The sequence below is a fragment of the Bos taurus genome, chromosome X, assembly GCF_002263795.3.
Source record: "Bos taurus isolate L1 Dominette 01449 registration number 42190680 breed Hereford chromosome X, ARS-UCD2.0, whole genome shotgun sequence".
Lineage (NCBI taxonomy): Eukaryota > Metazoa > Chordata > Mammalia > Artiodactyla > Bovidae > Bos > Bos taurus.
In genome coordinates this window covers 95,700,264-95,726,149 of record NC_037357.1, presented here as the reverse complement: position 1 = coordinate 95,726,149, position 25,886 = coordinate 95,700,264, and the positions used below count along the sequence as shown (strand labels likewise).

At 40.6% G+C, this 25,886-nt stretch overlaps 1 protein-coding gene across 3 annotated transcripts in view; it reads right to left on the bottom strand.

Annotated features, from left to right (window-relative positions):
- Positions 1-13,521: 13,521 nt before the first annotated feature.
- The window catches only part of ZC4H2 (zinc finger C4H2-type containing), a 75,869-nt gene continuing 63,504 nt past the window's right edge, over positions 13,522-25,886 (bottom strand). For all 3 annotated transcript variants that reach the window (XM_005228264.5, XM_059883559.1, NM_001078111.1), the window contains one exon: positions 13,522-14,965. In XM_005228264.5, coding sequence (XP_005228321.1) covers positions 14,833-14,965 — 133 coding nt within the window. In that variant the 3' untranslated portion in view covers positions 13,522-14,832. The remainder of the gene's footprint in view (positions 14,966-25,886) is intronic.

Sequence of the window (25,886 nt, the reverse complement as noted above, 5' to 3'; positions counted from 1 at the left end):
CAAAGCCTTTGACTGTGTGGATCACAATACCAGACCACCTGACCTGCCTCTTAAGAAACATGTATGCAGGTCAGGAAGCAACAGTTAGAACTGGACATGGAACAAAAGAGTGGCTCCAAATAGGAAAAGAAGTATGTGAAGGCTGTATATTGTCACCCTGCTTATTTAACTTATATGCAGAGTACATCATGAGAAACGCTGGGCTGGAAGCACAAGCTGGAATAAAGATTGCTGGGAGAAATATCAATAACCTCAGATATGCAGTTGACACCACCCTTATGGCAGAAAGTGAAGAGGAACTAAAAAGCCTCTTGATGAAATGAAAGAGGAGAGTGAAAAAGTTGTCTTAAAGCTCAACATTCAGAAAACGAAGATCATGGCATCTGGTCCCATCACTTCATGGGAAATAGATGGGGAAACAGTGTCAGACTTTATTTTTTGGGGCTCCAAAATCACTGCAGATGGTGATTGCAGCCATGAAATTAAAAGAGACTTACTCCTTGGAAGGAAAGGTATGACCAACCTAGATAGCATATTCAAAAGCAGAGACATTACTTTGCCAACAAAGGTCTGTCTAGTCAAGGCTATGGTTTTTCCGGTGGTCATGTATGGATGTGAGAGTTAGACTGTGAAGAAGGCTGAGTGCAGAAGATGCTTTTGAGCTGTGGTGTTGGAGAAGACTCTTGAGTGTCCCTTGGACTGCAAGGAGATCCAACCAGTCCATTCTAAAGGAGTTCAGCCCTGGGTGTTCTTTGGAAGGACTGATGCTAAAGCTGAAACTCCAGTACTTTGGCCACCTCATTAGAAAAGTTGACTCATTGGAAAAGACTCTGATACTGGGAGGGATTGGGGGCAGGAGGAGAAGGGAACGACAGAGGATGAGATGGCTGGATGACATCACTGACTCGATGGACATGAGTTTGGGTGAACTCCGGGAGTTGGTGATGGACAGGGAGGCCTGGCGTGCTGCAATACATGGGGTCACAAAGAGTCGGACACGACTGAGCGACTGAACTGAATTGACTGATACTGTTTTGGTGTTTTTCTTTCTGGCTTACTTCATGCTGTATAATAGGCTCCAGTTTCATCCACCTAATTAGAACTGATTCAAATGTACTCTTTTTCATGGCTGAGTAATACTCCATTGTGTATATGTGCCACAGAATTGATGCTTTTTAACTGTGGTGTTGGAGAAGACTCTTGAGAGTCCCTTGGACTGCAAGGAGATCAAATCAGTCAATCCTAAGGGAAATAAGTCCTGAATATTCATTGGAAGGACTGATGCTGAAGTTGAAACTCCAATACTTTGACCACCTGATGCAAAGAAATGACTCATTGAAAAGACCCTGATGCTGGGAAAGATTGAAGGCAGGAGGAGAAGGGCTGATAGAGGATGAGATGGTTGGATGTCATCACCAACTCGATGGAGATGCATTTGAGCAAGTTCTGGCAGTTGGTGATGGACAAGGAAGCCTGGCATACTGCAGTCCATGAGGTTTCAAAAAGTAAGACACAACTGAGTGACTGAACTGAACTGAACTGAAGGATTTAACAGGAGGTAGGACATTCACTTTTAAAACCAGAACAGTCATGGGCAAATTAGGACAAGTTGATCATCCTAAGTAGAAGTGCAAAGCTGTCTCTCCCTCTTTCTGCATTATCATCTGTTCTACCTGGTGGTCTGCCAATTCAGCATAGGTAGGGGGCTCAGTGAGAGCTATGCTGATGAGTCAAGAGGTCAAATTATGCAGTGGGAATGCTAGGGAAGAAAACAAGGCTTTTAGACAGAGAAGTAACATTACCAGGTAGATGTTTATTGCCCCAATATTTTATTATAAAAAATTGCAAGCACAACAAATTTTACAGTTAGCACCTTATGTCCTGGAGAAGGAAATGACAACCCACTCCAGTGTTCTTGCCTGGAGAATCCCAGGGACAGGGGAGCCTGGTGGGCTGCTGTCTCTGGGGTCGCACAGAGTCGGACACGACTGAATCGACTTAGCAGCAGCAACAACAGCACCTTATGTCCCCTACCTAAATCCTAAAATTAGCATTCTACTAAACTTATTTTATCATATATCTATGCTTCTATCCATCCACCAATATGCTAAGTTTCAGTTGAGTTCAGTCCAGTCGCTCAGTCCTGTCCGACTCTTTGTGACCCCATGAATCGCAGCACACCAGGCCTCCCTGTCCATCACCATCTCCCGGAGTTCACTCAAATCACATCCACTGAGTCAGTGATGCCATCGAGCCATCTCATCCTCTGTCATCCTTTTTTCCTCCTGCCCCCAATCCCTCCCAGCATCAGAGTCTTTTCAAATGAGTCAACCCTTCGCATGAGGTGGCCAAAGTACTGGAGTTTCAGCTTTAACATCATTCCTTCCAAAGAACACCCAGGGCTGATCTTTAGAATGGACTGGTTGGATCTCCTTGAAGTCCAAGGGAATCTCAAGAGTCTTCTCCAACACCACAGTTCAAAAGCATCAATTCTTCAGTGCTCGGCTTTCTTTACAGACCAACTCTCACATCCATACATGACTACTGGAAAAACCATAGCCTTGACTAGACAGACCTTTGTTGGCAAAGTAATGTCTCTGCTTTTGAATATGCTATCTAGGTTGGTCATACCTTTCCTTCCAAGGAGTAAGTGTCTTTTAAATTCATGGCTGCAATCACCATCTGCAGTGATGTTGGAACCCCCCCAAAAATAAAGTCTGACACTGTTTCCACTGTTTCCCCATCTATTTCCCATGAAGTGATGGGACCAGATGCCATGATCTTCATTTTCTGAATGTTGAGCTTTAAGACAATTTTTTCACTCTCCTCTTTCACTTTCATCAAGAGGTTTTTAGTTCCTCTTCACTTTCTGCCTTAAGGGTGGTGTCATCTGCACATCTAAGGTTACTGATATTTCTCCCCGCAATCTGGATTCCAGCTTGTGCTTCTTCCAGCCCAGCATTTCTCATGCTGTACTCTGCATATAAGTTAAATAAGGAGGGTGACAATATACAGCCTTGACGTACTTCTTTTCCTAATTGGAACCAGTCTGTTGTTCCATGTCCACTTCTAACTGTTGCTTCCTGACCTGCATACAGGTTTCTCAAGAGGCAGGTCAGGAGGTCTGGTATTCCCATCTCTTTCAGAATTTTCCACAGTTTATTGTGATCCACACAGTCAAAGGCTTTGGCATAGTCAATAAAGCAGAAATAGATGTTTTTCTGGAACTCTCTTGCTTTTTGAATGATCCAGCGAATGTTGGCAATTTGATCTCTGGTTCCTCTGCCTTTTCTAAACCAGCTTGAACATCTGGAAGTTCATGGTTTACATATTGCTGAAGCCTGGCTTGGAGAATTTCGAGCATTATTTACTAGCATGTGGCATGAGTGCATTTGTGCACTAGTTTGAGCATTCTTTGGCATTGCCTTTCTTTGGGATTGGAGTGAAAACTGACCTTTTCCAGTCTTGTGGCCACTGCTGAGTTTTACAAATTGGCTGGCATATTGAGTGCAGCACTTTCACAGCATCATCTTTCAGGATTTTAAATAGCTCAACTAGAATTCCATCACCTCCACTTGATATGTTAGTAGTGATGCTTTCTAAGGCCCACTTGACTTCCCATTCCAGGATGTCTGGCTCTAGGTGAGTGATCACACCATCGTGATTATCTGGGTCATGAAGATCTTTTTTGTACAGTTCTTCTGTGTATTCTTGCCACCTCTTCTTAATATCTTCTGCTTTTGTTAGGTCCCTACCATTTATGTCTTTTATTGAGCCCATCTTTGCATGAAATGTTCCCTTGGTGTCTCTAATTTTCTTGAAGAGCTCTCTAGTCTTTCCCATTCTGTTGTTTTCCTCTATTTCTTTGCATTGATCACTGAGGAAGGCTTTCTTATCTCTTCTTGCTATTCTTTTGAACTCTGCATTCAGATGCTTATATCTTTCCTTTTCTCCTTTGCTTTTTGCTTCTCTTCTTTTCACAGCTATTTGTAAGGCGTCCCCAGACAGCCATTTTGCTTTTTTGCATTTCTTTTCCCTGTGGATGGTCTTGATCCCTGTTTCCTGTACAATGTCACGAATCTCCATCCATAGTTCATCAGGCACTCTATCAGATCTAGTCCTTTAAATCTATTTATCACTTTCACTGTATAATCATACGGGATTTAATTTAGGACATACCTTAATGGTCTGGTAGTTTTCCCTACTTTCTCAATTTAATTCTGAATTTGGCAATAAGGAGCTCATGATCTGATCCACAGTCAGCTCCCAGTCTTGTTTTTGCTGACTGTATAGAGCTTCTCCATCTTTGGCTGCAAAGAATATAATCAGTCTGATTTCGGTGTTGATCATCTGGTGATGTACATGTGTAAAGTCTTCTCTTGTGTTGTTGGAGGAGGGTATTCGCTATGACCAGCGCATTCTTTTGGCAAAACTCTATTAGCCTTTGCCCTGCTTCATTCCATATCCAAAGGCCAAATTTGCCTATTACTCCAGGTGTTTCATAACTTCCTACTTTTATTTTTTTTAATTTTATTTTATTTTTAAACTTTACATAATTGTATTAGTTTTGCCAAATATCATAATGAATCCATCACAGGTATACATGTGCTCCACATCCTGAACCCTCCTCCCTCCTCCCTCCCCATACCATCCCTCTGGGTCGTCCCAGTGCACTAGCCCCAAGCATCCAGTATTGTGCATTGAACCTGGAGTGGCATCTCGTTTCATACATGATATTTTACATGTTTCAATGCCATTATGCCAAATCTTCCCACCCTCTCCCTCTCCCACATAGTCCATAAGACTGTTCCATACATCAGTGTCTTTTTTGCTGTCTCGTACACAGGGTTATTGTTATCATCTTTCTAAATTCCATATATATGCGTTAGTATACTATATTGGTGTTTTTCCTTCTGGCTTACTTCACTCTGTATAATAGGCTCCAGTTTCATCCACCTCATTAGAACTGATTCAAATGTATTCTTTTTAATGGCTGAGTAATACTCCATTGTGTATATGTACCACTGCTTTCTTATCCATTCATCTGCTGATGGACATCTAGGTTGCTTCCATGTCCTGGCTATTATAAACAGTGCTGTGATGAACATTGGGGTACATGTGTCTCTTTCCCTTCTGGTTTCCTCAGTGTGTATGCCCAGCAGTGGGATTGCTGGATCATAAGGCAGTTCTATTTCCAGTTTTTTAAGGAATCTCCACACTGTTCTCCATAGTGGCTGTACTAGTTTGCATTCCCACCAACAGTGTAAGAGGGTTCCCTTTTCTCCACACCCTCTCCAGCACTTATTATTTGTAGATTTTTGGATCGCAGCCATTCTGACTGGTGTGGAATGTTACCTCATAGTGGTCTTGATTTGCATTTCTCTGATAATGAGTGATATTGAGCATCTTTTCATGTGTTTGTTAGCCATCTGTATGTCTTCTTTGGAGAAATGTCTATTTAGTTCTTTGGCCCATTTTTTGATTGGGTCATTTATTTTTCTGGACTTGAGCTGTAGGAGTTGCTTGTATATTTTTGAGATTAGTTGTTTGTCGGTTGCTTCATTTGCTATTATTTTCTCCCATTCTGAAGGCTGTCTTTTCACCTTGCTGATAGTTTCCTTTGATGTGCAGAAGCTTTTAAGGTTAATTAGGTCCCATTTGTTTATTTTTGCTTTTATTTCCAATATTCTGGGAGGTGGGTCATAGAGGATCCTGCTGTGATGTATGTCAGAGAGTGTTTTGCCTATGTTCTCCTCTAGGAGTTTTATAGTTTCTGGTCTTATATTTAGATCTTTAATCCATTTTGAGTTTATTTTTGTGTATGGTGTTAGAAAGTGTTCTAGTTTCATTCTTTTACAAGTGGTTGACCAGTTTTCCCAGCACCACTTGTTAAAGAGATTGTCTTTAATCCATTGTATATTCTTGCCTCCTTTGTCAAAGATAAGGTGTCCATATGTGCGTGGATTTATCTCTGGGATTTCTATTTTGTTCCATTGATCTATATTTCTGTCTTTGTGCCAGTACCATACTGTCTTGATAACTGTGGCTTTGTAGTAGAGCCTGAAATCAGGTAGGTTGATCCGTCCAGTTCCATTCTTCTTTCTCAAGATCGCTTTGGCTATTCGAGGTTTTTTGTATTTCCATTCAAATTGTGAAATTATTTGTTCTAGCTCTGTGAAGAATACTGTTGGTAGCTTGATAGGAATTGCATTGAATCTATAAATTGCTTTGGGTAGTATACTCATTTTCACTATATTGATTCTTCCAATCCATGAACATGGTATATTTCTCCATCTATTAGTGTCCTCTTTGATTTCTTTCACCAGTGTTTTATAGTTTTCTATATATAGGTCTTTAGTTTCTTTAGGTAGATATATTCCTAAGTATTTTAGTCTTTCTGTTGCAATGGTGAATGGAATTGTTTCCTTAATTTCTCTTTCTGTTTTCTCATTATTAGTGTATAGGAATGCAAGGGATTTCTGTGTGTTGATGTTATATCCTGCAACTTTACTATAGTCATTGATTAGTTCTAGTAATTTTCTGGTGGAGTCTTTAGGGTTTTCTATGTAGAGGATCATGTCATCTGCAAATAGTGAGAGTTTTACTTCTTCTTTTCCAATTTGGATTCCTTTTATATCTTTTTCTGTTCTGATTGCTGTGGCCAAAACTTCCAAAACTATGTTGAATAGTAATGGTGAAAGTGGGCACCCTTGTCTTGTTCCTGACTTTAGAGGAAATGCTTTCAATTCTTCACCATTGAGGATAATGTTTGCTGTGGGTTTGTCATATATAGCTTTTATTATGTTGAGGTATGTTCCTTCTATTCCTGCTTTCTGGAGAGTTTTTATCATAAATGGGTGTTGAATTTTGTCAAAGGCTTTCTCTGCATCTATTGAGATAATCATATGGTTTTTATTTTTCAATTTGTTAATGTGGTGTATTACATTGATTTGCGGATATTGAAGAATCCTTGCATCCCTGGGATAAAGCCCACTTGGTCATGGTGTATGATCTTTTTAATGTGTTGTTGGATTCGGATTGCTAGAATTTTGTTAAGGATTTTTGCATCTATGTTCATCAGTGATATTGGCCTGTAGTTTTCTTTTTTTGTGGGATCTTTGTCAGGTTTTGGTATTAGGGTGATGGTGGCCTCATAGAATGAGTTTGGAAGTTTACCTTCCTCTGCAATTTTCTGGAAGAGTTTGAGCAGGATAGGTGTTAGCTCTTCTCTAAATTTTTGGTAGAATTCAGCTGTGAGTCCATCTGGACCTGGGCTTTTGTTTGCTGGAAGATTTTTGATTACAGTTTCAATTTCCATGCTTGTGATGGGTCTGTTAAGATTTTCTATTTCTTCCTGGTCGAGTTTTGGAAAGTTGTACTTTTCTAAGAATTTGTCCATTTCTTCCACATTGTCCATTTTATTGGCATATAATTGTTGATAGTCTCTTATGATCCTTTGTATTTCTGTGTTGTCTGTTGTGATCTCTCCATTTTCATTTCTAATTTTATTGATTTGATTTTTCTCCCTTTGTTTCTTGATGAGTCTGGCTAATGGTTTGTCAATTTTATTTATCCTTTCAAAGAACCAGCTTTTGGTTTTGTTGATTTTTGCTATGGTCTCTTTTGTTTCTTTTGAACTTCCTACTTTTACATTCCAGTCCCCTATAATGAAAAGGACATCTTTTTTGGGTGTTAGTTCTAAGAGGTCTTTTAGGTCTTTATAAAACCGTTCAACTTCAGCTTCTTCAGCTTTACTGGTTGGGGCATAGACTTGGATTACTGTGATATTGAATGGTTTGCCTTGGAAACAAACAGAGATCATTCTGCCATTTTTGAGATTGCATCCAAGTACTGCATTTCGGACTCTTTTGTTGACCATGATGGCTACTCCATTTCTTCTAAGGGATTCTTGCCCGCAGTAGTAGATATAATGGTCATCTGTGTTAAATTCACCCATTCAAGTCCATTTAGTTCACTGATTCCTAGCATGTCGACGTTCACTCTTGCCATCTCCTGTTTGACCACTTCCAGTTTGGCTTGATTCATGGACCTAACATTCCAGGTTCCTATGCAATATTGCTCTTTACAACATCTGACCTTGCTTCTATCACCAGTCACATCCACAACTGGGTATTGTTTTTGCTTTGGCTTCATCCCTTCATTCTTTCTGGAGTTATTTCTCCACTGATCTCCAGTAGCATATTGGGCACCTACTGACCTGGGGAGTTCCTCTTTAAGTATCCTATCATTTTCCCTTTTTATACTGTTCATGGGTTCTCAAGGCAAGAATACTGAAGTGGTTTGACATTCCCTTCTCTAGTGGACCACAGTCTTTCAGACCTCTCCACCATGACCTGCCTGTCTTGGGTGGCCCTACAGGGCATGGCTTAGTTTCATTGAGTTAGACAAGGCTGCAGTCCTAGTGTGATTAGATTGAATAGTTTTCTGTGATTATGGTTTAAGTGTGTCTGCCCTCTGTTGCCCTCTTGCAATACCTACCGTGTTACTTGGATTTCTCTTACCTTGGATGTGGGGTATCTCTTCACAGCTGCTCCAGCAAAGCACAGCCACTGCTCCTTACCTTGTATGAGTGGTATCTCCTCACCGCCGCCCCTCCTGACCTTGAAAGTGGAGTAGCTCCTCTAGGCCCTCCTGCGCCTGTGCAGCCACCGCTCCTTCTATGTGAGGTTGCTAAGTTTCAATGCATTTCACAATAAATTGTAGACATCAGTACACTCTTCCAAGCATTTTTATGATTTAATGGAGTTAGACAGACCCAAATTTGAAGGCACTTGACTTCTACCAGCTTAAAGATTTTCATCTCTAAGCTGATGACACTGAGTATTGGTAGGAAGATTTGATTTGTTTACTTTATGAAACACTCAGATAATGCTTTCTATGTGCAACTCATAAGCACTGTCTTATCTAATCCTAGGAACAATCCAATAAGGAAAATTCTATTATTACCTTCATTGTAATTATGAGGTTTCAAGAAGTTAACAAGCTCACTGAAAGTCTCACAGTCAGCAAATGGCTTTGCTAAGAGCTGAATCCAGACTCTCTGACTTTGGTGTCCATGTTCTTAGCCACTACACTATGCTGCCTCCCACAGTGACCATAAATTATGGACCTACTGTAAATGGTGATCCTTGCCTCTCTCTGCAACCTCATACAGTAGGTATTGTCTCCAGTTTACAGATGAAGAAACTGGAGGTTGGAAAATTTGTTCAAGAATGCACTGCTAATAAATAAAGGATTGGGGATTTGAACTCAGGAACAATTGGCTCCTGGGTCAGTGTCATTTGCCTGTACTGCACAGTACAGAAATCACTGAAGTGTACGTGAGCCTAGACTACTTATAGGGAATTTTTGTTTAGTGATGGTCTTCCCTCCTCAGTGATAGCAGAAAAGATTGTGGTGAAAAGAGGGACTTTTGCCTAGTTCCCATGAGGGGCCTCTGTTTTTTTACAACCATGAGATAGACTCTGGCAAGTGGCAACAGAACCTTGGAATCTCATCAAGCTCCAGGAAAGGAACCATGACTCTCAGCTATCAGCTTTCCCTCTGTGGGAAACCCTGCTGCTACTGCTGCTGCTGCTGCTAAGTCGCTTCAGTCATGTCCGACTCTGTGACCCCATAGACAGCAACCCACCAGGCTCCCCCATCCCTGGGATTCTCCAGGCAAGAACACTGGAGTGGGTTGCCATTTCCTTCTCCAATGCATGAAAGTGAAAAGTGAAAGTGAAGACAGTCGTATCCGACTCTTAATGACCCCATGGACTGCAGCCTACCAGACTCCTCCATCCATGGGATTTTCCAGGCAAGAGTACTGGAGTGGGTTGCCATTGCCTTCTCCGGTGGGAAACCCTACATGGGGGTAATCCCTTCCCTCCTGTGCCTTGTCTCCTCTTCCCTTTCTCTCCCTCCCTTCTCCTCCCCTTCCCTTCCCCTTCTCTTCTTCTTTCCTTTCCTCTTCCTCCTCCCCCACCTCCTCCCCATCTTCCTCCTCCTCCTCATCATCATCGTTGTCATCTTTGGCCTCTCAGGAAGCCAGTCATAATCATTATAATTTTCTTCCTCATCATTTACTGAGTGCTTCTCAATTTCTGTTCTAAGCACTTTACGTATATTATTAGCTCATTTAATCTTCACAACAATGCCATGAGGAGAGGACTACTACATGAGATATTGGAGGCCCAGAGAGGTTAAGTACCTAACCTAAGGGCACCTGGCCTTGAGTTAACAGACTTTCCAGAGTTCACCCTGGGAGATGTTGATCATTGCAAATATGCTGATAATTGCTATGGGAAAGCTGAGGACATAATATTAACAGTGAAATAAACTTTTAAGGGCAGAATTGCTAAAATTGCCTGTCCTTTCCCTGTGGAGTGAGCCCCTATCCTCAGTGTAAAAGCAAGCCATCTGGCACAAAGCATGTATAGAATTCATCCTCATTGTGTCAAACATGTAAAGCGGGCCCCAAATCAGGTTATTTCCAAATTGGAAGGCCTGGGTTCTAGTTGTGGCTTTGCTCTTAACTTGCTAAGTGACGTCAGGTGAGTCAGTTTCCTTCTCTGGATCTCATCTATAAAATGTAATACTACATGCTCTCCTAATAGTACAGGGCTATTAATGTGAGAATTAAATGAGAATGTTGAAGAAGGTACTTTAAGTATAAAGCATTTTACCAGCATAACAAATAATTTCTTACTCTCTTCCTCTTCCTTTTTCTCTCTCCTTCACCCACATCGTCTTTGTCTTTTACTCTATTTTGTTCCTTTTCTTCCTTTAGTCTCCTCTAACCAGGTTTCAGACCTACCTAAATAACTGCTTTTAGGTAGAAGAAACACAGGCTTTAAAGGTAGAGAGACATAGGTTTGCCTCTTGGTTCTGCTCCTTCCTAGTTGTTTGTTGGGCAACTACTTTCCCATTTTTTTGAGCCTCACTTTTATCATCTGTAAAAATGGGCACACATAATGTAAGTTTGTTGTTGGATGATGTGATAAGTTATCTGCAAATGTGAACAACAATTCCTCCCATCTTTGGCCTGAATGCAGCTCCTCCTATCAAGAGGTAGAGTCCCTTTTCCCCACTCCTTAAATCTGGGTTCATTCTGTGACTTGCTTTGACCTGTAGAGTACAGCAGCAGTTTTGCTGTATGGCTTCTGGTTTTATGCAACAAAAGGCCTTGCAGTTTTGGTTCTCACCCTCTGGGAAGACTGCTGCCACATTAAAAAAAAATGTCTCACTGTTCTAACTGGAAAGGGAGGCCCAATGAAGGAAGAAAGGAGGATAAAATACTACAAAGGGAGATGGGAGGCCCAGGCAGCCCACAGCTGTTTCAGCCACTACAACTGAGGTACCAGATATGAGGGGGCATACATCTTCATTCCTTCAGCCCCAGCAAAGCTGTCTAAGGTAACACCACATAGAATAGAAATAAACCATTCACAGCAAGTCCTGCTCCAATTGCAGAATCACAAGCAAAGGATGGCTATTTTAAGTTGCTAAGTTTTTGGGTTGATTGCTTTGCAACAATAGATAGATGAGCTAGAAAAATTAAATGAAATAGTAGCACCCCACCCAGTGGGTGGAAGATATAGGTGTTCAACATTTGATTGTTCCCTTCTCATTCAGAAGTGTTCCCTGGGAAATGGCTGACCTGACTATTTGGGCTACAACTGAATTGACAGATCTGACCTCCAGTGTGCAAAGATGCAGAGCAATAACCACTTCTCCTATATTTTACAGGGACCTACTCAGGCCAATATAGGTTAAGATGTACTTCAAGTCACACAGCCGAGTGTCCTCCATTTGCACAGGGTGAGTTTAAGCCACCTCAAAAGCAGGCTTGTAGCTGAACAAAATCTGAGATGGTGATGTCAGCTAAGACAAATGGTATTTCTTTTTTCTTTTTTTTTATTTTTTAATTTTATTTTATTTTTAAACTTTACATAATTGTATTAGTTTTGCCAAATATCAAACTGAATCCGCCACAGGTATACATGTGTTCCCCATCCTGAACCCTCCTCCCTCCTCCCTCCCCATACCATCCCTCTGGGTCGTCCCAGTGCACTAGCCCCAAGCATCCAGTATCGTGCATATTACTTTTATTTATTTATTTTTGGCTGTACTAGGACTTTGCTGCTGCACATGGGCTTTCTCTAATTGTGGAAAGCAGGGTTACTCTCTAGTTTTGGTTTGTGGGCTTCTCATTGCAGGGGCTTCTCTTGTCACAGAGCACAGGCTCTAGGGTGCCTGGGCTTCACATGGACTTAGTTGCACCACGGCATGTGGAATCATTCTGGACCAGGGATTGAATTCATGTCCCCTTCATTGACAGGCAGACACTAACTGGACCACCAGGGAAATCCAAAATATTATTTTTTGTGTGGTCATCCAATCTACCTGATGCCAGAGGTGCAAGGGGAAGAAGTACTTGCTATATGCCTGGCATTGAGTGCTTACTCCATGCCTGGCATTGCTCTCAACAATGCCAGAAATAGGTACTATTATTTTTTCCATTTTTCCAGATGACAACACTGAAACCAGAGAAATTTCTGTCAACTGTTGGGTTTCTGGAAAGAACTAGGACAGTTTAACGTACAGAATATTAACTAGGGTGCCCATGGGATCAACACTTGTAGAAGACAAGGGAAAAGAAGGAGGCAGGATTTGACAGAAGGAGCTATTGAACTATTGTGTGTGTGCTTAGTTGCTCAGTCATGTCTGACTCTTTGCTACCCTATGGACTGTAGCCTGCCAGGCTCCTCTGTCCATGGGGATTCTCCTGTCAAGAATACTGGAGTGGGTTGCCATGCCCTCCTCCAGGGGATCTTCCCAACCGAGGGATCAAAGCCAGGTCTTCTGCATTGCAGGTGGATTCTTTACCAGCTGAGCTACCAACTCAGTCTTAATGGAAACCACAGTCCACCCATGGGGAGCTCTGAAGCTGGGATGGCCCTTCAGAGGTGTTCCCTATTATATCCCCATAGAGGACCAGGCCTTTATACTCCTGCATCAGTCATTGAATTTGTAGTCTCTGACTTCTAGTTCAGAGTTATTTCAACTACTTCTGTGATAAAGCCATCTCAAAATGGAGAAAAGCTTTAAAAAATGACCATGGAGAAAAAGTAGGGGAAAAAATGGACTATGGAACCAGACAAATCTGAGTTCAAATCCTGAAATTTCTCTTACTAGCTGTCTGTTTAACTCTGTACAAGTTACTTCTCTGAGATTCAGTTTACATTTTTGGAAAAAGGCAATAAGAATACTTAGCTTAAAATGTTTTGAAAATCAAATACAATCATTTATATAAACCATCTTACATAGAGACCTGACACAGAGTAGGCACTGAATAAGTGGAAATTATTATAAAAATAGGGTAAATTATTATGCAGTGATGTTCCTGGTTTTCTTATTTATAGTGTAGAATAAAAAAGAGTGAAGAAGTGCTACCCAGAAGGGGAAATGGCATTGCATCTTTTCTATTACCTGGCACTAGTAAGCACTGAGTCAGCATTTATTCCAATGAACAAATGTTTATTTAAAAGAATTTGTACAGACATAATGCTCTTACTTTCAAAGAGCAGAGGAACCTTCTATATATTATGAACACACAGACACTGTGGTAACTTAAAAATACAGTTAAGAAAGGAAGGAAAAATATCCTCCCCTCCCCAGCCATGGCCTGATACCTGAAGCCAACATTTTTTCATCAGTCCCCATCCCATCCCTTAAGTTTAAAAGGAAGAGCTGTAGGGCTTAGGGGAAACTGGAATCTTTTCTTCTCAGAGGGAAAGTCACCTGCACAATTCACCGGAAAGGGAGTCGCCAAAAGCTGACCTGAGCTGAAGCTGCCTTAGAGAAGAAAGCCGACCCAAGAGAGGGAGAGATGACTGAAGTAGATGTCTCACTTACCTGCATGGTAAGGTGACTGGCATTCACTTGAATCACAACCCATTACTCTGAACTCTAAGACACACCATTGGAGTAAAGTGTTAGAGTAATGGTTTTGAACAAAAAGTAACACAAATGTCATCCTGGAATCTCTCCAGCCTAATACAGCCCTGGTAGCAGAGCCCTCACTTAGGAAATGAATTAGGCAGGACTTGCAGAGTAGGTCTGGCTCCTTGATTTCACTGTGGGGAACATCTACTACTAATTTTCAAAAGCTAGGGTTATAATTGGAGAAAAGTCTACAGATTTTAGGGTCCTCAGACACATAACCTGGTACCTGAGAACTTTAGTATATTTGGGAAACTGTCAGGGTAGGGGGTAATGGGGTGGTAAACTCTAATAAAACAGCTAGGCCTCCCAAATTAATACAAAAAGGAGAGCTTGTCCAAGCCACCTCTGGGCCTTGAGGATGAGATGAGGGTGTGAGTGGGGAGATATATGCACCAAACCTACAGGAAAGTCCAGAAAAAAGAATGTTGTCCCTTCAGAGCCTAAGATAAAAGTACAGGGAGGGGGAACACTGGAACCTTCACCTGAAACAAGATATGGGACTACTCAGCCCTCAGGCCTTAGGCACTAGGCCTCAGAAGCAAGAGACAGAGAATCACATCTGGGATTTCTGCCCTTCCCTTGTTTCCTAACAAGGGCAGGGGTTAAAATGTGGCTGAGAGAGAAGGGACCTTCAGACACAACTGTCATTAGCACCTGAACAACATCTCTTCCTAAACCAGAAACTCTGACAGCAGAAAGAAATAAAAGCAAAGTGAGAGGGGGGTTGTGCTTCTATCACATTAAATAGAAGTGGGGAAGGGTTCTTTCACATGGAGACATCAATCACTCTGGGCAAGGGGAGGGGTCATGAGCTGCAGAGCTCTAAGTGTTCTCCCTCTCTTCATTCATCCTGCTTCCGTTTTGGCTTTTTGGGATTCCTGGACCGACTCTTGGCTTTGCACAGAGGGCATATAGGTGCATTCCGGTGAATTTGCTGATGACATGACAGGCAGGCCTGGTGGGAGACACAGACAAAGAAAGTTAGTGGTTGGATTCTTCCAGGCCATGGTTCATCCTTCTGATCTCCAGGGGCTCCAAAAGCAGTTACGATTTCCTGTTAGGAAGAAGCAGAAATCAATGAGTGAGACCCAAGTAGGGAGATCTGTGCTGGATGTAAGGGATGTAATGGATATAAGGGAGTGAGATTCAAAGAGGGGTATTTAGGAAGAATATCCAAAACTTGGCAATAAGGCAAAATGTGAATTGCATAGCCATTAAGCATTATACTGGAACATAGTCTATCAGGCCCACTCAAACATTATTTAATAGCAACAGTTAGAACTGGACATGGAACAACAGACTGGTTCCAAATAGGAAAAAGAGTACGTCAAGGCTGTATATTGTCACCCTGCTTATTTAACTTATATGCAGAGTACATCATGAGAAATGCTGGACTGGAAGAAGCACAAGCTGGAAGCAAGATTGCCAGGAGAAATATCAACAACCTCAGATATGCAGATAACACCACCCTTATGGCAGAAAGTGAAGAGGAACTAAAAAGCCTCTTGATGAAGGTGAAAGAGGAGAGTGAAAAAGTTGGCTTACAACTCAACATTCAGAAAACGAAGATCATGGCATCTGGTCCCATCACTTCATGGGAAATAGATGGGGAAACAGTGGAAACAGTGTGAGACTTTATTTTTGGGGGGCTCCAAAATCACTGCAGATGGTGACTGCAGCCATGAAATTAAAAGAGACTTACTCCTTGGAAGGAAAGTTATGACCAACCTAGATAGCATATTCAAAAGCAGAGACATTACTTTGCCAACAAAGGTCCGTCTAGTCAAGGCTATGGTTTTTCCAGTGGTCATGTATGGATGTGAGAGTTGGACTGTGAAGAAAGCTGAGTGCTGAAGAATTGATGCTTTTGAACTGTGGTGTTGGCGAAGACTCTTGAGAGTCCCTTGGACTTCAAGGAGATCCAACCAGTCCATTCTGAAGGAGATCAGCCCTGAGATTTCTTTGGAAGGAATGATGCTAAAGCTGAAACTCCAGTACTTTGGCCACCTCATGCAAAGAGTTGACTCATTGGAAAAGACTCTGATGCTGGGAGGGATTGGGGGCAGGAGAAGAAGTGGACGGCAGAGGATGAGATGGCTGGATGGCATCAGTGACTTGATGGACGTGAGTCTGAGTGAACTCTGGGAGTTGGTGATGGACAGGGAGGCCTGGAGGGCTGCAATTCATGGGGTCACAAAGAGTTGGACAGGACTGAGCGACTGAACTGAACTGAACTGAAATGAAGACAGGTATCAGTAAACTTTCTTTTGTAAAGGCCAAGATAATAAATATTTTAGACCTTCAAGTCATATGATTTTAATTGCAACTACTCAGCTCTAACTGTTTAACATAAAGGAAGATATAGACAATACATAAACAAACAGGCATGTGTGGGGGCCAATAAAATTTTATTTACAAAGACAGGAAACAGGTCACACTTGGCTTGTGGGTTCTGGTTTGCTGACGCTTGCTCCGTTTGACGATTTGCTACTTCTTCTTTTTTTTTTTTTAATGAAGTATAGCTGATTTGTAATGTTGTGTTAATTTTTGGTATACAACAAAGTTATATATATATATGTGTATGTATATATGCATATATATATGTATGTGTGTGTGCATATATATATATATGTGTGTGTGTGTGTGTGTATGAGTGTGTGTGTGTGTGTATTTCATGTTATTTTCCATTATGGTTTATTACAGGATATTGGATAGAGTTCCCTGTGCTATGCAGTATGACTTTGTTGTTTACCTATTTTATATACAGTAGTTTGTGTCTGCTAATCCCAAACTCTTAATTTATCCCTGCCCCATCCCCTTTCCACTTTGGTAACCATGATTTTGTTTTCTATGTCTACGTGTCTGTTTCTGTTTTGAAAGTAATTTCATTTGTTATCATATTTTAGATTCCACATATAAGTGATATCATATGGTATTTGTCTTTGTCTGACTTCACTTAGTATGTTAATCTCTAGGTCCATCCATGTGGCTGCAAGTAGCATTAAGTTCAGTTCAGTTCAGTTGCTCAGTCGTGTCCAACTCTCTGTGACCCCATGGACTGCAGCATGCCAGGCTTCCCTGTCCATCACCAACTCCCGGAGCTTGCTCAAACTCATGTCCATCGAGTCAGTGATACCATCCAACCATTTCATCCTCTGTCGCCTCCCTTTTCTTCCTGCCTTGAATCTTTCCCAGCATCAGGGTCTTTTCCAATGAGTCAGTTCTTTGTATCAGGTGGCTGAAGGATTGGAATTTTAGCTTCAGCATCAGTCCTTCTAATGAATATTCAGGACTGATTTCCTTTATGATTGACTGGTTTGATCTCCTTGAAGTCCAAGTAGCATTACTTCTGGCTGATAGTATTCCACTGTATACATGTACCACATCTTCTTTATCTATTCATCTGTCGATGGACATCTAGGTTGCTTTCATGTCTTAGCTATTGTAAATAGTGCTGTCATTAACATTGTAGTGCATGCATCTTTTCGATTTAGAGTTTTCTCTGGATATATGCCCAGGAGTCATATTGCAGGATAATATGGTAACACAAATTTTAGCTTTTAAAGGAATTTCCATACTGTTCTACATAAAGGCTGTGCCAATTTACATTCCCACCAATATTTCAGGAGGGTTCCCTTTTCTCCACACATTCTTGAGCATTTGCTATCTGTAGAATTTTATTTTTATTTTTTTTTATTGAAGGATACTTGTTTTACAGAATTTTGTTTTCTGTCAAACCTCAACATGAATCAGCCATAAGTATACATATACCCCCTCCCTTTTGAACCTCCCTCACATCTCCCACCCCATCCCACAGCTCTAGACTGATACAGAGCCACTGTTTGAGTTTCCTGAGCCATAGAGCAAATTCTCATTGGCTATCTATTTTACATATGGTAATGTAAGTTTCCAGGTAACTCTTTCCACACATCTCTCTCTCTCCTCCCCTCTCCCCAAGTCCATAAGTCTATTCTCGATGTCTGTTTTTCCACTGTTGCCCTAAAAGTAAATTCTTCAGTGCCATTTTTTCTAGATTATATATATATGTTAGAATATGGAATTTATCTTTCTCTTTCTGACACACTTCACTCTGTATAATAGGTTCTAGGTTTATCCACCTCATCAGAACTGACTCAAATGTGTTCATTTTTATGGCTGGGTATTGTGTATATGTACTACAACTTATTTATCCATTCATCTATTGATGGCCATCTAGGTTGCTTCCAGGTTCTAGCTACTGCAAATAGTGCTGCAGTGAACAATGGTATACATGTGTCTTTTTCAATTTTTGTTTCATCAGGGCATATGCCTAGGAGTGGGATTGCTGGGTCATATGGTGGTTTTATTCCTAGTTTTTTAAGGAATCTCCATATCGTCTTCCATAGTGCCTGTACCAATTTACATTCCCACCAACAGTGCAAGAGCGTTCCCTTTTCTTCACACACTCTCCAGCATTTATTGTTTGTAGACTTTTTGATGATGGCTATTCTGACCGGTGTGAGGTGATATCTCATTGTAGTTTCGATTTGCATTTCTCTAATAATGAGCGATGTTGAGCATCTTTTCATGTGTTTGTTAGCCATCAGTATGTCTTCTTTGGAGAAATGTCTGTTTAGGTTTCTTGCTCACTTTTTGATTGGGTTGTTTGTTTTTCTGGCATTCAGTTGTATGAGCTGCTTGTATATTTTGGAAATAAATCTTTTGTCAGTTGTTTCATTTGCTATTATTTTCTCCAATTCTGAGGGCTGTCTTTTCACCTTGCTTATAGTTTCCTTTGCTATGAAAAGATTTTAAGTTTAATCAGGTATCACTTGTTTACTTTTATTTTTTCTTTCTGTTACTCTAAGAGGTGGTTTTTAGAGTAATGGAACCTCTTGAGAAACCTGTATGCAGGTCAGGAAGCAACAGTTAGAACTGGACATGTAACAACAGACTGGTTCCAAATAGGAAAAAGAGTATGTCAAGGCTGTATATTGTCACCTTGCTTATTTAACTTATATGCAGAGTATATCATGAGAAATGCTGGGCTGGAGGAAGCACAAGCTGAAATCAAGATTGGCAGAAGAAACATCAATAAGCTCAGATATGCAGATGACACCACCCTTATGGCAGGAAGTGAAGAAGAACTAAAGAGCCTCTTGATGAAATGAAAGAGGAGAGTGAAAAAGTTGGCCTAAAGCTCAATATTCAGAAAACTAAGATCATGGCATCCTTTCCCATCACTTCATGGGAAATAGATGGGGAAACAGTGGAAACAGTGGCTGACTTTATTTTTGTGGGCTCCAAAATCAGTTCAGATGGTGATTGCAACCATGAAATTAAAAGATGCTTGCTCCTTGGAAGGAAAGTTATGACCAACCTAGACAGCATATTAAGAAGCAGAGACATTACTTTGCCAACAAAGGTCCGTCTAGTAAAGGCTATGGTTTTTCCAGTAGTCATGTCTGGATGTGAGAGTTGGACTATAAAGAAAACTGAGCATTGAGTACTTGATGCTTTTGAACTGTGGTGTTGGAGAAGACTCTTGAGAGACCCTTGGACTGCAAGGAGATCCAACCAGTCCATCCTAAAGGAGATCAGTCCTGGGTGTTCATTGGAGGGACTGATGTTGAAGCTGAAACCCTAAAACTTTGGCCACCTGATGCGGAGAGCTGACTCATTTGGAAAGACCCTGATGCTGAGAAAGATTGAGGGTAGGAGGAGAAGGGGATGACAGAGGATGAGATGGTTTGATGGCACCACCGACACAATGGACATGGGTTTGGGTGTACTCTGGGTGTTGGTGATGGACAGGGTGTCCTGGCATGCTGCAATTCATGGGGTCACAAAGAGTCAGAAACGACTGACCGACTGAACTGAACTGAACTGAAGAGGTGATTCATAGAGGATCTTGCCTTGATTTATGTCATCGAGTGTTCTGCCTATATTTTCCTCTAGGATTTTTATAGTTTCTTGTCTTACATTTAGGTCTTTAATCCATTTTGAGTTTATCTTTGTGTATGGTGTTAGGAAGTGTTCTTCTTTTTTTAATTTAAATTTATTTATTTTAATTGGAGGCTAATTACTTTGCAATATTGTATTGGTTCTGCCACACATCAACATGAATCTGCTACAGGTGTACACATGTTCCCAATCCTGAACCCCCCTCCCACCTCCCTCCCCACACCATCCCTCTGGGTCATCCCAGTGCACCAGCCCCAAGCATCCTGTATCATTCTTTTATATGTAGCTGTCCAGTTTTCCAAGCACCATTTATTGAAGGGGTATTCTTTGCCCCATTGTGTTTTCTTGCCTCCTTTGTCAAAAATAAGGTACCCATAGGTGCATGGGTTTATTTCTGGGCTTTCAATCTTATTCAATTGGTCTATATTTCTGTTTTTGTGCCAGTAGCATACTGTCTTGATGACCATATCTTTGTAGTATAATCTGAAGTCAGGAAGGTTGATTCCCCCAGCTCCATTCTTCTTTCTTAAGACTAATTTGGCTATTCAGGGTCTTTTGTGTTTCCATATGAATTGTGAAATATTTTGTTATAGTTCTGTGAAAAGTGCCATTGGTCATTTGAGAGGGGAAACACTGAATCTGTAGATTGCATTTGGTAGTATAGTCATTTTCACAATATTGATTTTCCTACCCAGGAAAATGGAATATCTCTCTGTTTATGTCATCTTTGATTTCTTTCATTAGTGTCTTATAATTTTCTGCATACAGGTTTTTTTGTCTCCTTAGATAAGTTTATTCCTAGATATTTAATTCTTTTTGTTGCAATGGTGAATGGGATTGATTCCTAAGTTTCTCTTTCTGATTTTCCATTGTTAGTATATAGAAATGCAAGTGATTTCTGTGTATTGATTTCATATCCTGCAACTTTGCTAAATTCAGTGATTAGCGCTAGTAATTTTCTGATACTATCTTTAGGGTTTTCTATGTACAGTATCATGTTATCTGCATACAGTGAGAGCTTTATTTCTTCTTTTCTGATCTGGATTCCTTTTATTTCTTTTTCTTCTCTGATTACTGTAGCTAGGTCTTCCAGAACTATGTTGACCAATAATGTTGGAGTGGACACTCTTGTCTTGTCCCTGATCTTAGGGGGAATGCTTTCAGTTATTCACCATTGAGAATAATGTTTGCTGTAGGCTTATCAAAAATGGCCTTTACTGTGTTGAGGTAGGTTCCTTCTATGCCCAGCTTTTGAGGAGTTTTAATAACAAATGGGTGCTGAATTTTGTCAAAGGCTTTTTATTTATCTATTGAGATTATCATATGGTTTTTATCTTTCAACTTGTTAATATAGTATATAACACTGTTTGATTTACATATATTGAAGAATCCTTGCATTCCAGGAATAAACCCAACTTGATCATGGTGTTTGAAATTTTGATGTGCTGCTGAATTCTGTTTGCTAAAATTTTGTTGAGGATTTTTGCATCTATGTTCATCAGTGATATTGGCCTGTAGTTTTCTCTTTCTGTGGGATCTTTGTCTGGTTTTGGTATCAGGTTGATGATGGCCTCATACAATTAGTGTGGAAGTGTTCCTTGCTCTGCAATTTTTTGAAAGACCTTTAGAAAGATAGGCATTAGCTCTTCTCTAAATGTTTGATAGAAGTCTCTTGTGAAGCCATCTGGTCCTGGGCTTTTGTTTTCTGGGAGTTTTTTTTTTTTTTTTTTTTTTTTTTATCACAGCTTCATTTTCAGTGCTTGTAATTGGGTTATTCATAATTTCTATTTCTTCCTGGTTCAGGCTTGGAAGGTTGAACTTTTCTAAGAACCTGTGCATTTCTCCCAGGTTATCCATTTTATTGCCATATAGTTGTTCATAATAGTTAGTCTGTTATAATTCTTTGTATTTCTGCATGGTTTGTTGTAACTGCTGCTTTTTCAATTCTAATTTTGTTGATTTGATTATTCTCTCTTTTTTCTTGATGAATCAGGCTAAAGGCTTGTCAATTTTGTTTTTCTTTTCAAAGAACCAGCTTTTAGTTTTATTAATCCTTATTATTGTTTTTCATTTCTTTTTCATTTATTTCTGCTTGGGTCTTTATGATTTCTTTCCTTCTAATAATTTTTTTTTCTTCTTCTTCTTTTTCCAGTTGTTTTAGATGTAAAGTTACATTGTCTATTCAATGTTTTTTGTTTTGTTTTGTTTTGTTTTTTTTTTTGGTTTGTTTGTTTGTTTCTTGAGGTAGGATTGTATTGCTATAAACTTTACTCTTAGAACTTCTTTTGCTTCATCCCATGGGTTTTGAATTGTGTGTTTGCATTGTCATTTGCTTCTAGAAATTTTTTTGATTCCCCTTTTGATTTCTTCAGTAAACTGTTGGTTATTTAGAAACGTGTTGTTTAATCTCCATGTGTTTGTGTTTCTTACAGTTTTTTTTTTTTTCTTGTAATTGATATCCACTCTCATAGCATTGTGGTCAGAGAAGATGCTTGATATGATTTCAATTTTCTTATTTACTGAGGCTTGATTTGTGACTCAAGATGTGGTCTATCCTGGGGAATGTTCCATGTGCACTTGAAAAGAAGTAGTATTCTTTTGCATTTGGATGGAATGTCCTGAAGATATCAATGAGATCTATCTCATCTAGTGTATCATATAAGACTTGAATTTCCTTATTAATTTTCTTTTTTCATGATCTGCCCATTGGTGTGAGTGGGGTGTTAAAGTCTCCTACTATTATTGTGTCACTGTCAATTTCTCCTTTTATGTCTGTTAGTGTTTAATTTTGTATGTATTGGGGTGCTTCTATTTTGGATGCATGCTGCTGCTGCTGTTGCTAAGTCACTTCAGTCATGTCCGACTCTGTGCAACCCCATAGATGGCAGCCCACCAGCCTCCCCCGTCTCTGGGATTCTCCAGGCAAGAACACTGGAGTGGGTTGCCATTTCCTTCTCCAGTGCATGAAAATGAAAAGTGAAAGTGAGGTCACTAAGTCGTGTCCGATTCTTTGCTACCCCATGGACTGCAGCCTACCAGGCTCCTCTGTCCATGGATTTTCCAGGCAACAGTACTGGAGTGGGGTGCCATTGCCTTCTCCGTTTGGATGCATAGATATTTACAATTGTTTTGTCTTCCTTTTGGATTGATCCCTTGATCATTATGTAGTGTTTTTCCTTAATTCTTGTAATCTTCTTTATTTTGAGGTCTATTTTGTCTGATATGAGGATTGCTATTCCAGCTTTCTTTTGCTTCCCATTTGCATGAAATATATTTTCCCATCATCTCACTTTCAGTCTATATGTGTCTTTAGGTCTCAAGTGGGTTTTTTGTAGACAGTATATATATATGGGTCTTGTTTTTTTTTTTTTTTTTTTTTAATCCATTCAGTCAGTCTGTGTCTTTGGTAAAGAATTTAATCTATTTACATTTGAAGTAATTATTGATATATATGTTCCCATTGCCATTTTCTTAATTGTTTGGGGTCGATTTTGTAGATATTTCTACTCCCCGTGTATTTCTTGGCTATATAATTCCCTTTAACATTTCTTGTAAACCTGGTTTGGTGGTACTGAATTCTCATAACTTTTGCTTGTCTGAAAACCTTTTTACTTCTCCATCAATTTTTAAAAATTAATTAATTAATTTTAATTGGAGGATAATTATTTTAAAATATTGTAGCGGTTTTTGCCATACATTGACATGAATCAGCCATGGGTGTATATTTGTTCCCCATCCTAAATTCCCTCCCACTTCTCTCCCCATCCCATCCCTCAGGCTCATCCCAGTGCACCAGCCCTGAGCACCCTGTCTCATGCATCAAACCTGGACTGGATATCAATTTCACATATGATAATATACATGTTTCATTGCTATTCTCTCAAATCATCCCACCCTCGCCTTCTCCCACAGAGTCCAAAATACTGTTCTCTACATCTGAGTCTCTTTTGCTGTCTTGCATATAGGGTCATCATTACCATCTTTCTAAATTCCATATATATGCATTAATATACTGTATTGGTGTTTTTCTTTCAGACTTACTTCACTATATATGTCAGACTTCCCTGGTGGCTCAGATGGTAAAAGCATTTGCCAACAATGCAGGAGACCTGGGTTCGATCCCTGGGTTTGGAAGATCCCCCCTAGAGAAGGAAACAGCAACCCACTGAAGTATTCTTGTCTGGAAAATCCCATGGACAGAGGAGCCTGGTAGGCTACAGTCCATGGGGTCACAAAGAGTCTGATACGACTGGGCGACTTCACTCACTATGTATAATAGGCTCCAGTTTCATCCAACTCATTAGAACTGATTCGAATGCATTATTTTTTAATAGCTGAGTAATATTCCATTACTGGCGAGCTGGCGGCTTGCTCTCCGCCACCGTGTTCCTTCGACTGAGCCTCCCCTGAGCCCCCAGCCCCGGGATCGCAACACCCTAAGGAGGTAGCCTAGGTGAGGGGGCCAGGGTTGTGGAGCCCTAAGCCCCCGGCTGCCTGATGGAGACCAAGTTGGAAATGCTGCCGCCCCAGATGGCCATAGCAAAGGCAAGCAGTTGCTGCGTGCATGCAGGAGGGCTGAGAGGACCTACTCCATGTTCAAGGTCAGGAGGGGCGGATGTCAGGAGATACCCTTTGTCCAAGGTAAGGAGCAGCAGCTGTGCTTTGCTGGAACAGCTGTGAAGAGATACCCCACGTCCAAGGTAAGAGAAACCCAAGTAAGACAGTAGGTGTTGAAAGAGGCATCAGAGGGCAGACACTAAGCCATAATCACAGAAAACTAGTCAATCTGGTCACACGGACCACAGCCTTGTCTAACTCAGTGAAACTAAGCCATGCCGTGTGGGGCCACCCAAGATGGGAGGGTCATGGTGGAGAGGTCTGAAAGAAAGTGGTCACTGGAGAAGGGAATGGCAAAGCATTTCAGTATACTTGCCTTGACAACCCCATGAACAGTATGAAAAGGCAAAATGATAGGATACTGAAAGAGGAACTCCCCAGGTTGGTAGGTGCCCAATATGCTACTGGAGATCAGTGGAGAAATAACTCCAGAAAGAATAAAGGGATGGAGCCAAAGCAAAAACAATACCCAGTTGTGGATGTATTTGGTGGTAGAAGCAAGGTCTGATGCTGTAAAGAGCAATATTGCATAGGAACCTGAAATGTTAGGTCCATGAATCAAGGCAAACTGGAAGTAGTCAAACAGGAGATGGAAAGAATGAACGTTGACATTCTAGGAATCAGCAAACTAAAATGGACTTGAATGGGTGAATTTAATTCAGATGACCATTATATCTACTACTGCAGGCAGGAATCCCTTAGAAGAAATGGAGTAGCCATCATGGTCAACAAGAGTCTGAAATGCAGTACTTGGATGCAATCTCAAAAACGACAGAATGATCTCTGTTCATTTCCAAGGCAAACCACTCAATATCACAGTAATCGAAGTCTATGCTCCAACCAGTAACACTGAAGAAGCTGAAGTTGAACGGTTCTATGAAGACCTGAAAGACCTTTTAGAACTAACACCCAAAAAAGATGTTCTTTTCATTATAGCAGACTGGAATGCAAAAGTAGGAAGTTATGAAACACCTGCAGTAATAGGCCAATTTGGCCTTGGAATACGGAATGAAGCAGGGCAAAAGCTAATAGAGTTTTGACAAGAGAATGCACTGGTCATAGCACACACTCTCTTCCAACAACACAAGAGAAGACTTTACACATGTACATCATCAGACAGTCAACACTGAAGTCAGACTGATTATATTCTTTGTAGCCAAGATGGAGAAGCTCTATACCGTCAGCAAAAACAAGACCGGGAGCTGACTGTGGCTCAGATCATGAGCTCCTTATTGCCAAATTCAGAATTAAATTGAAGAAAGTAGGGAAAACTACTAGACCATTCAGGTATGACCTAAATCAAATCCCTTATAATT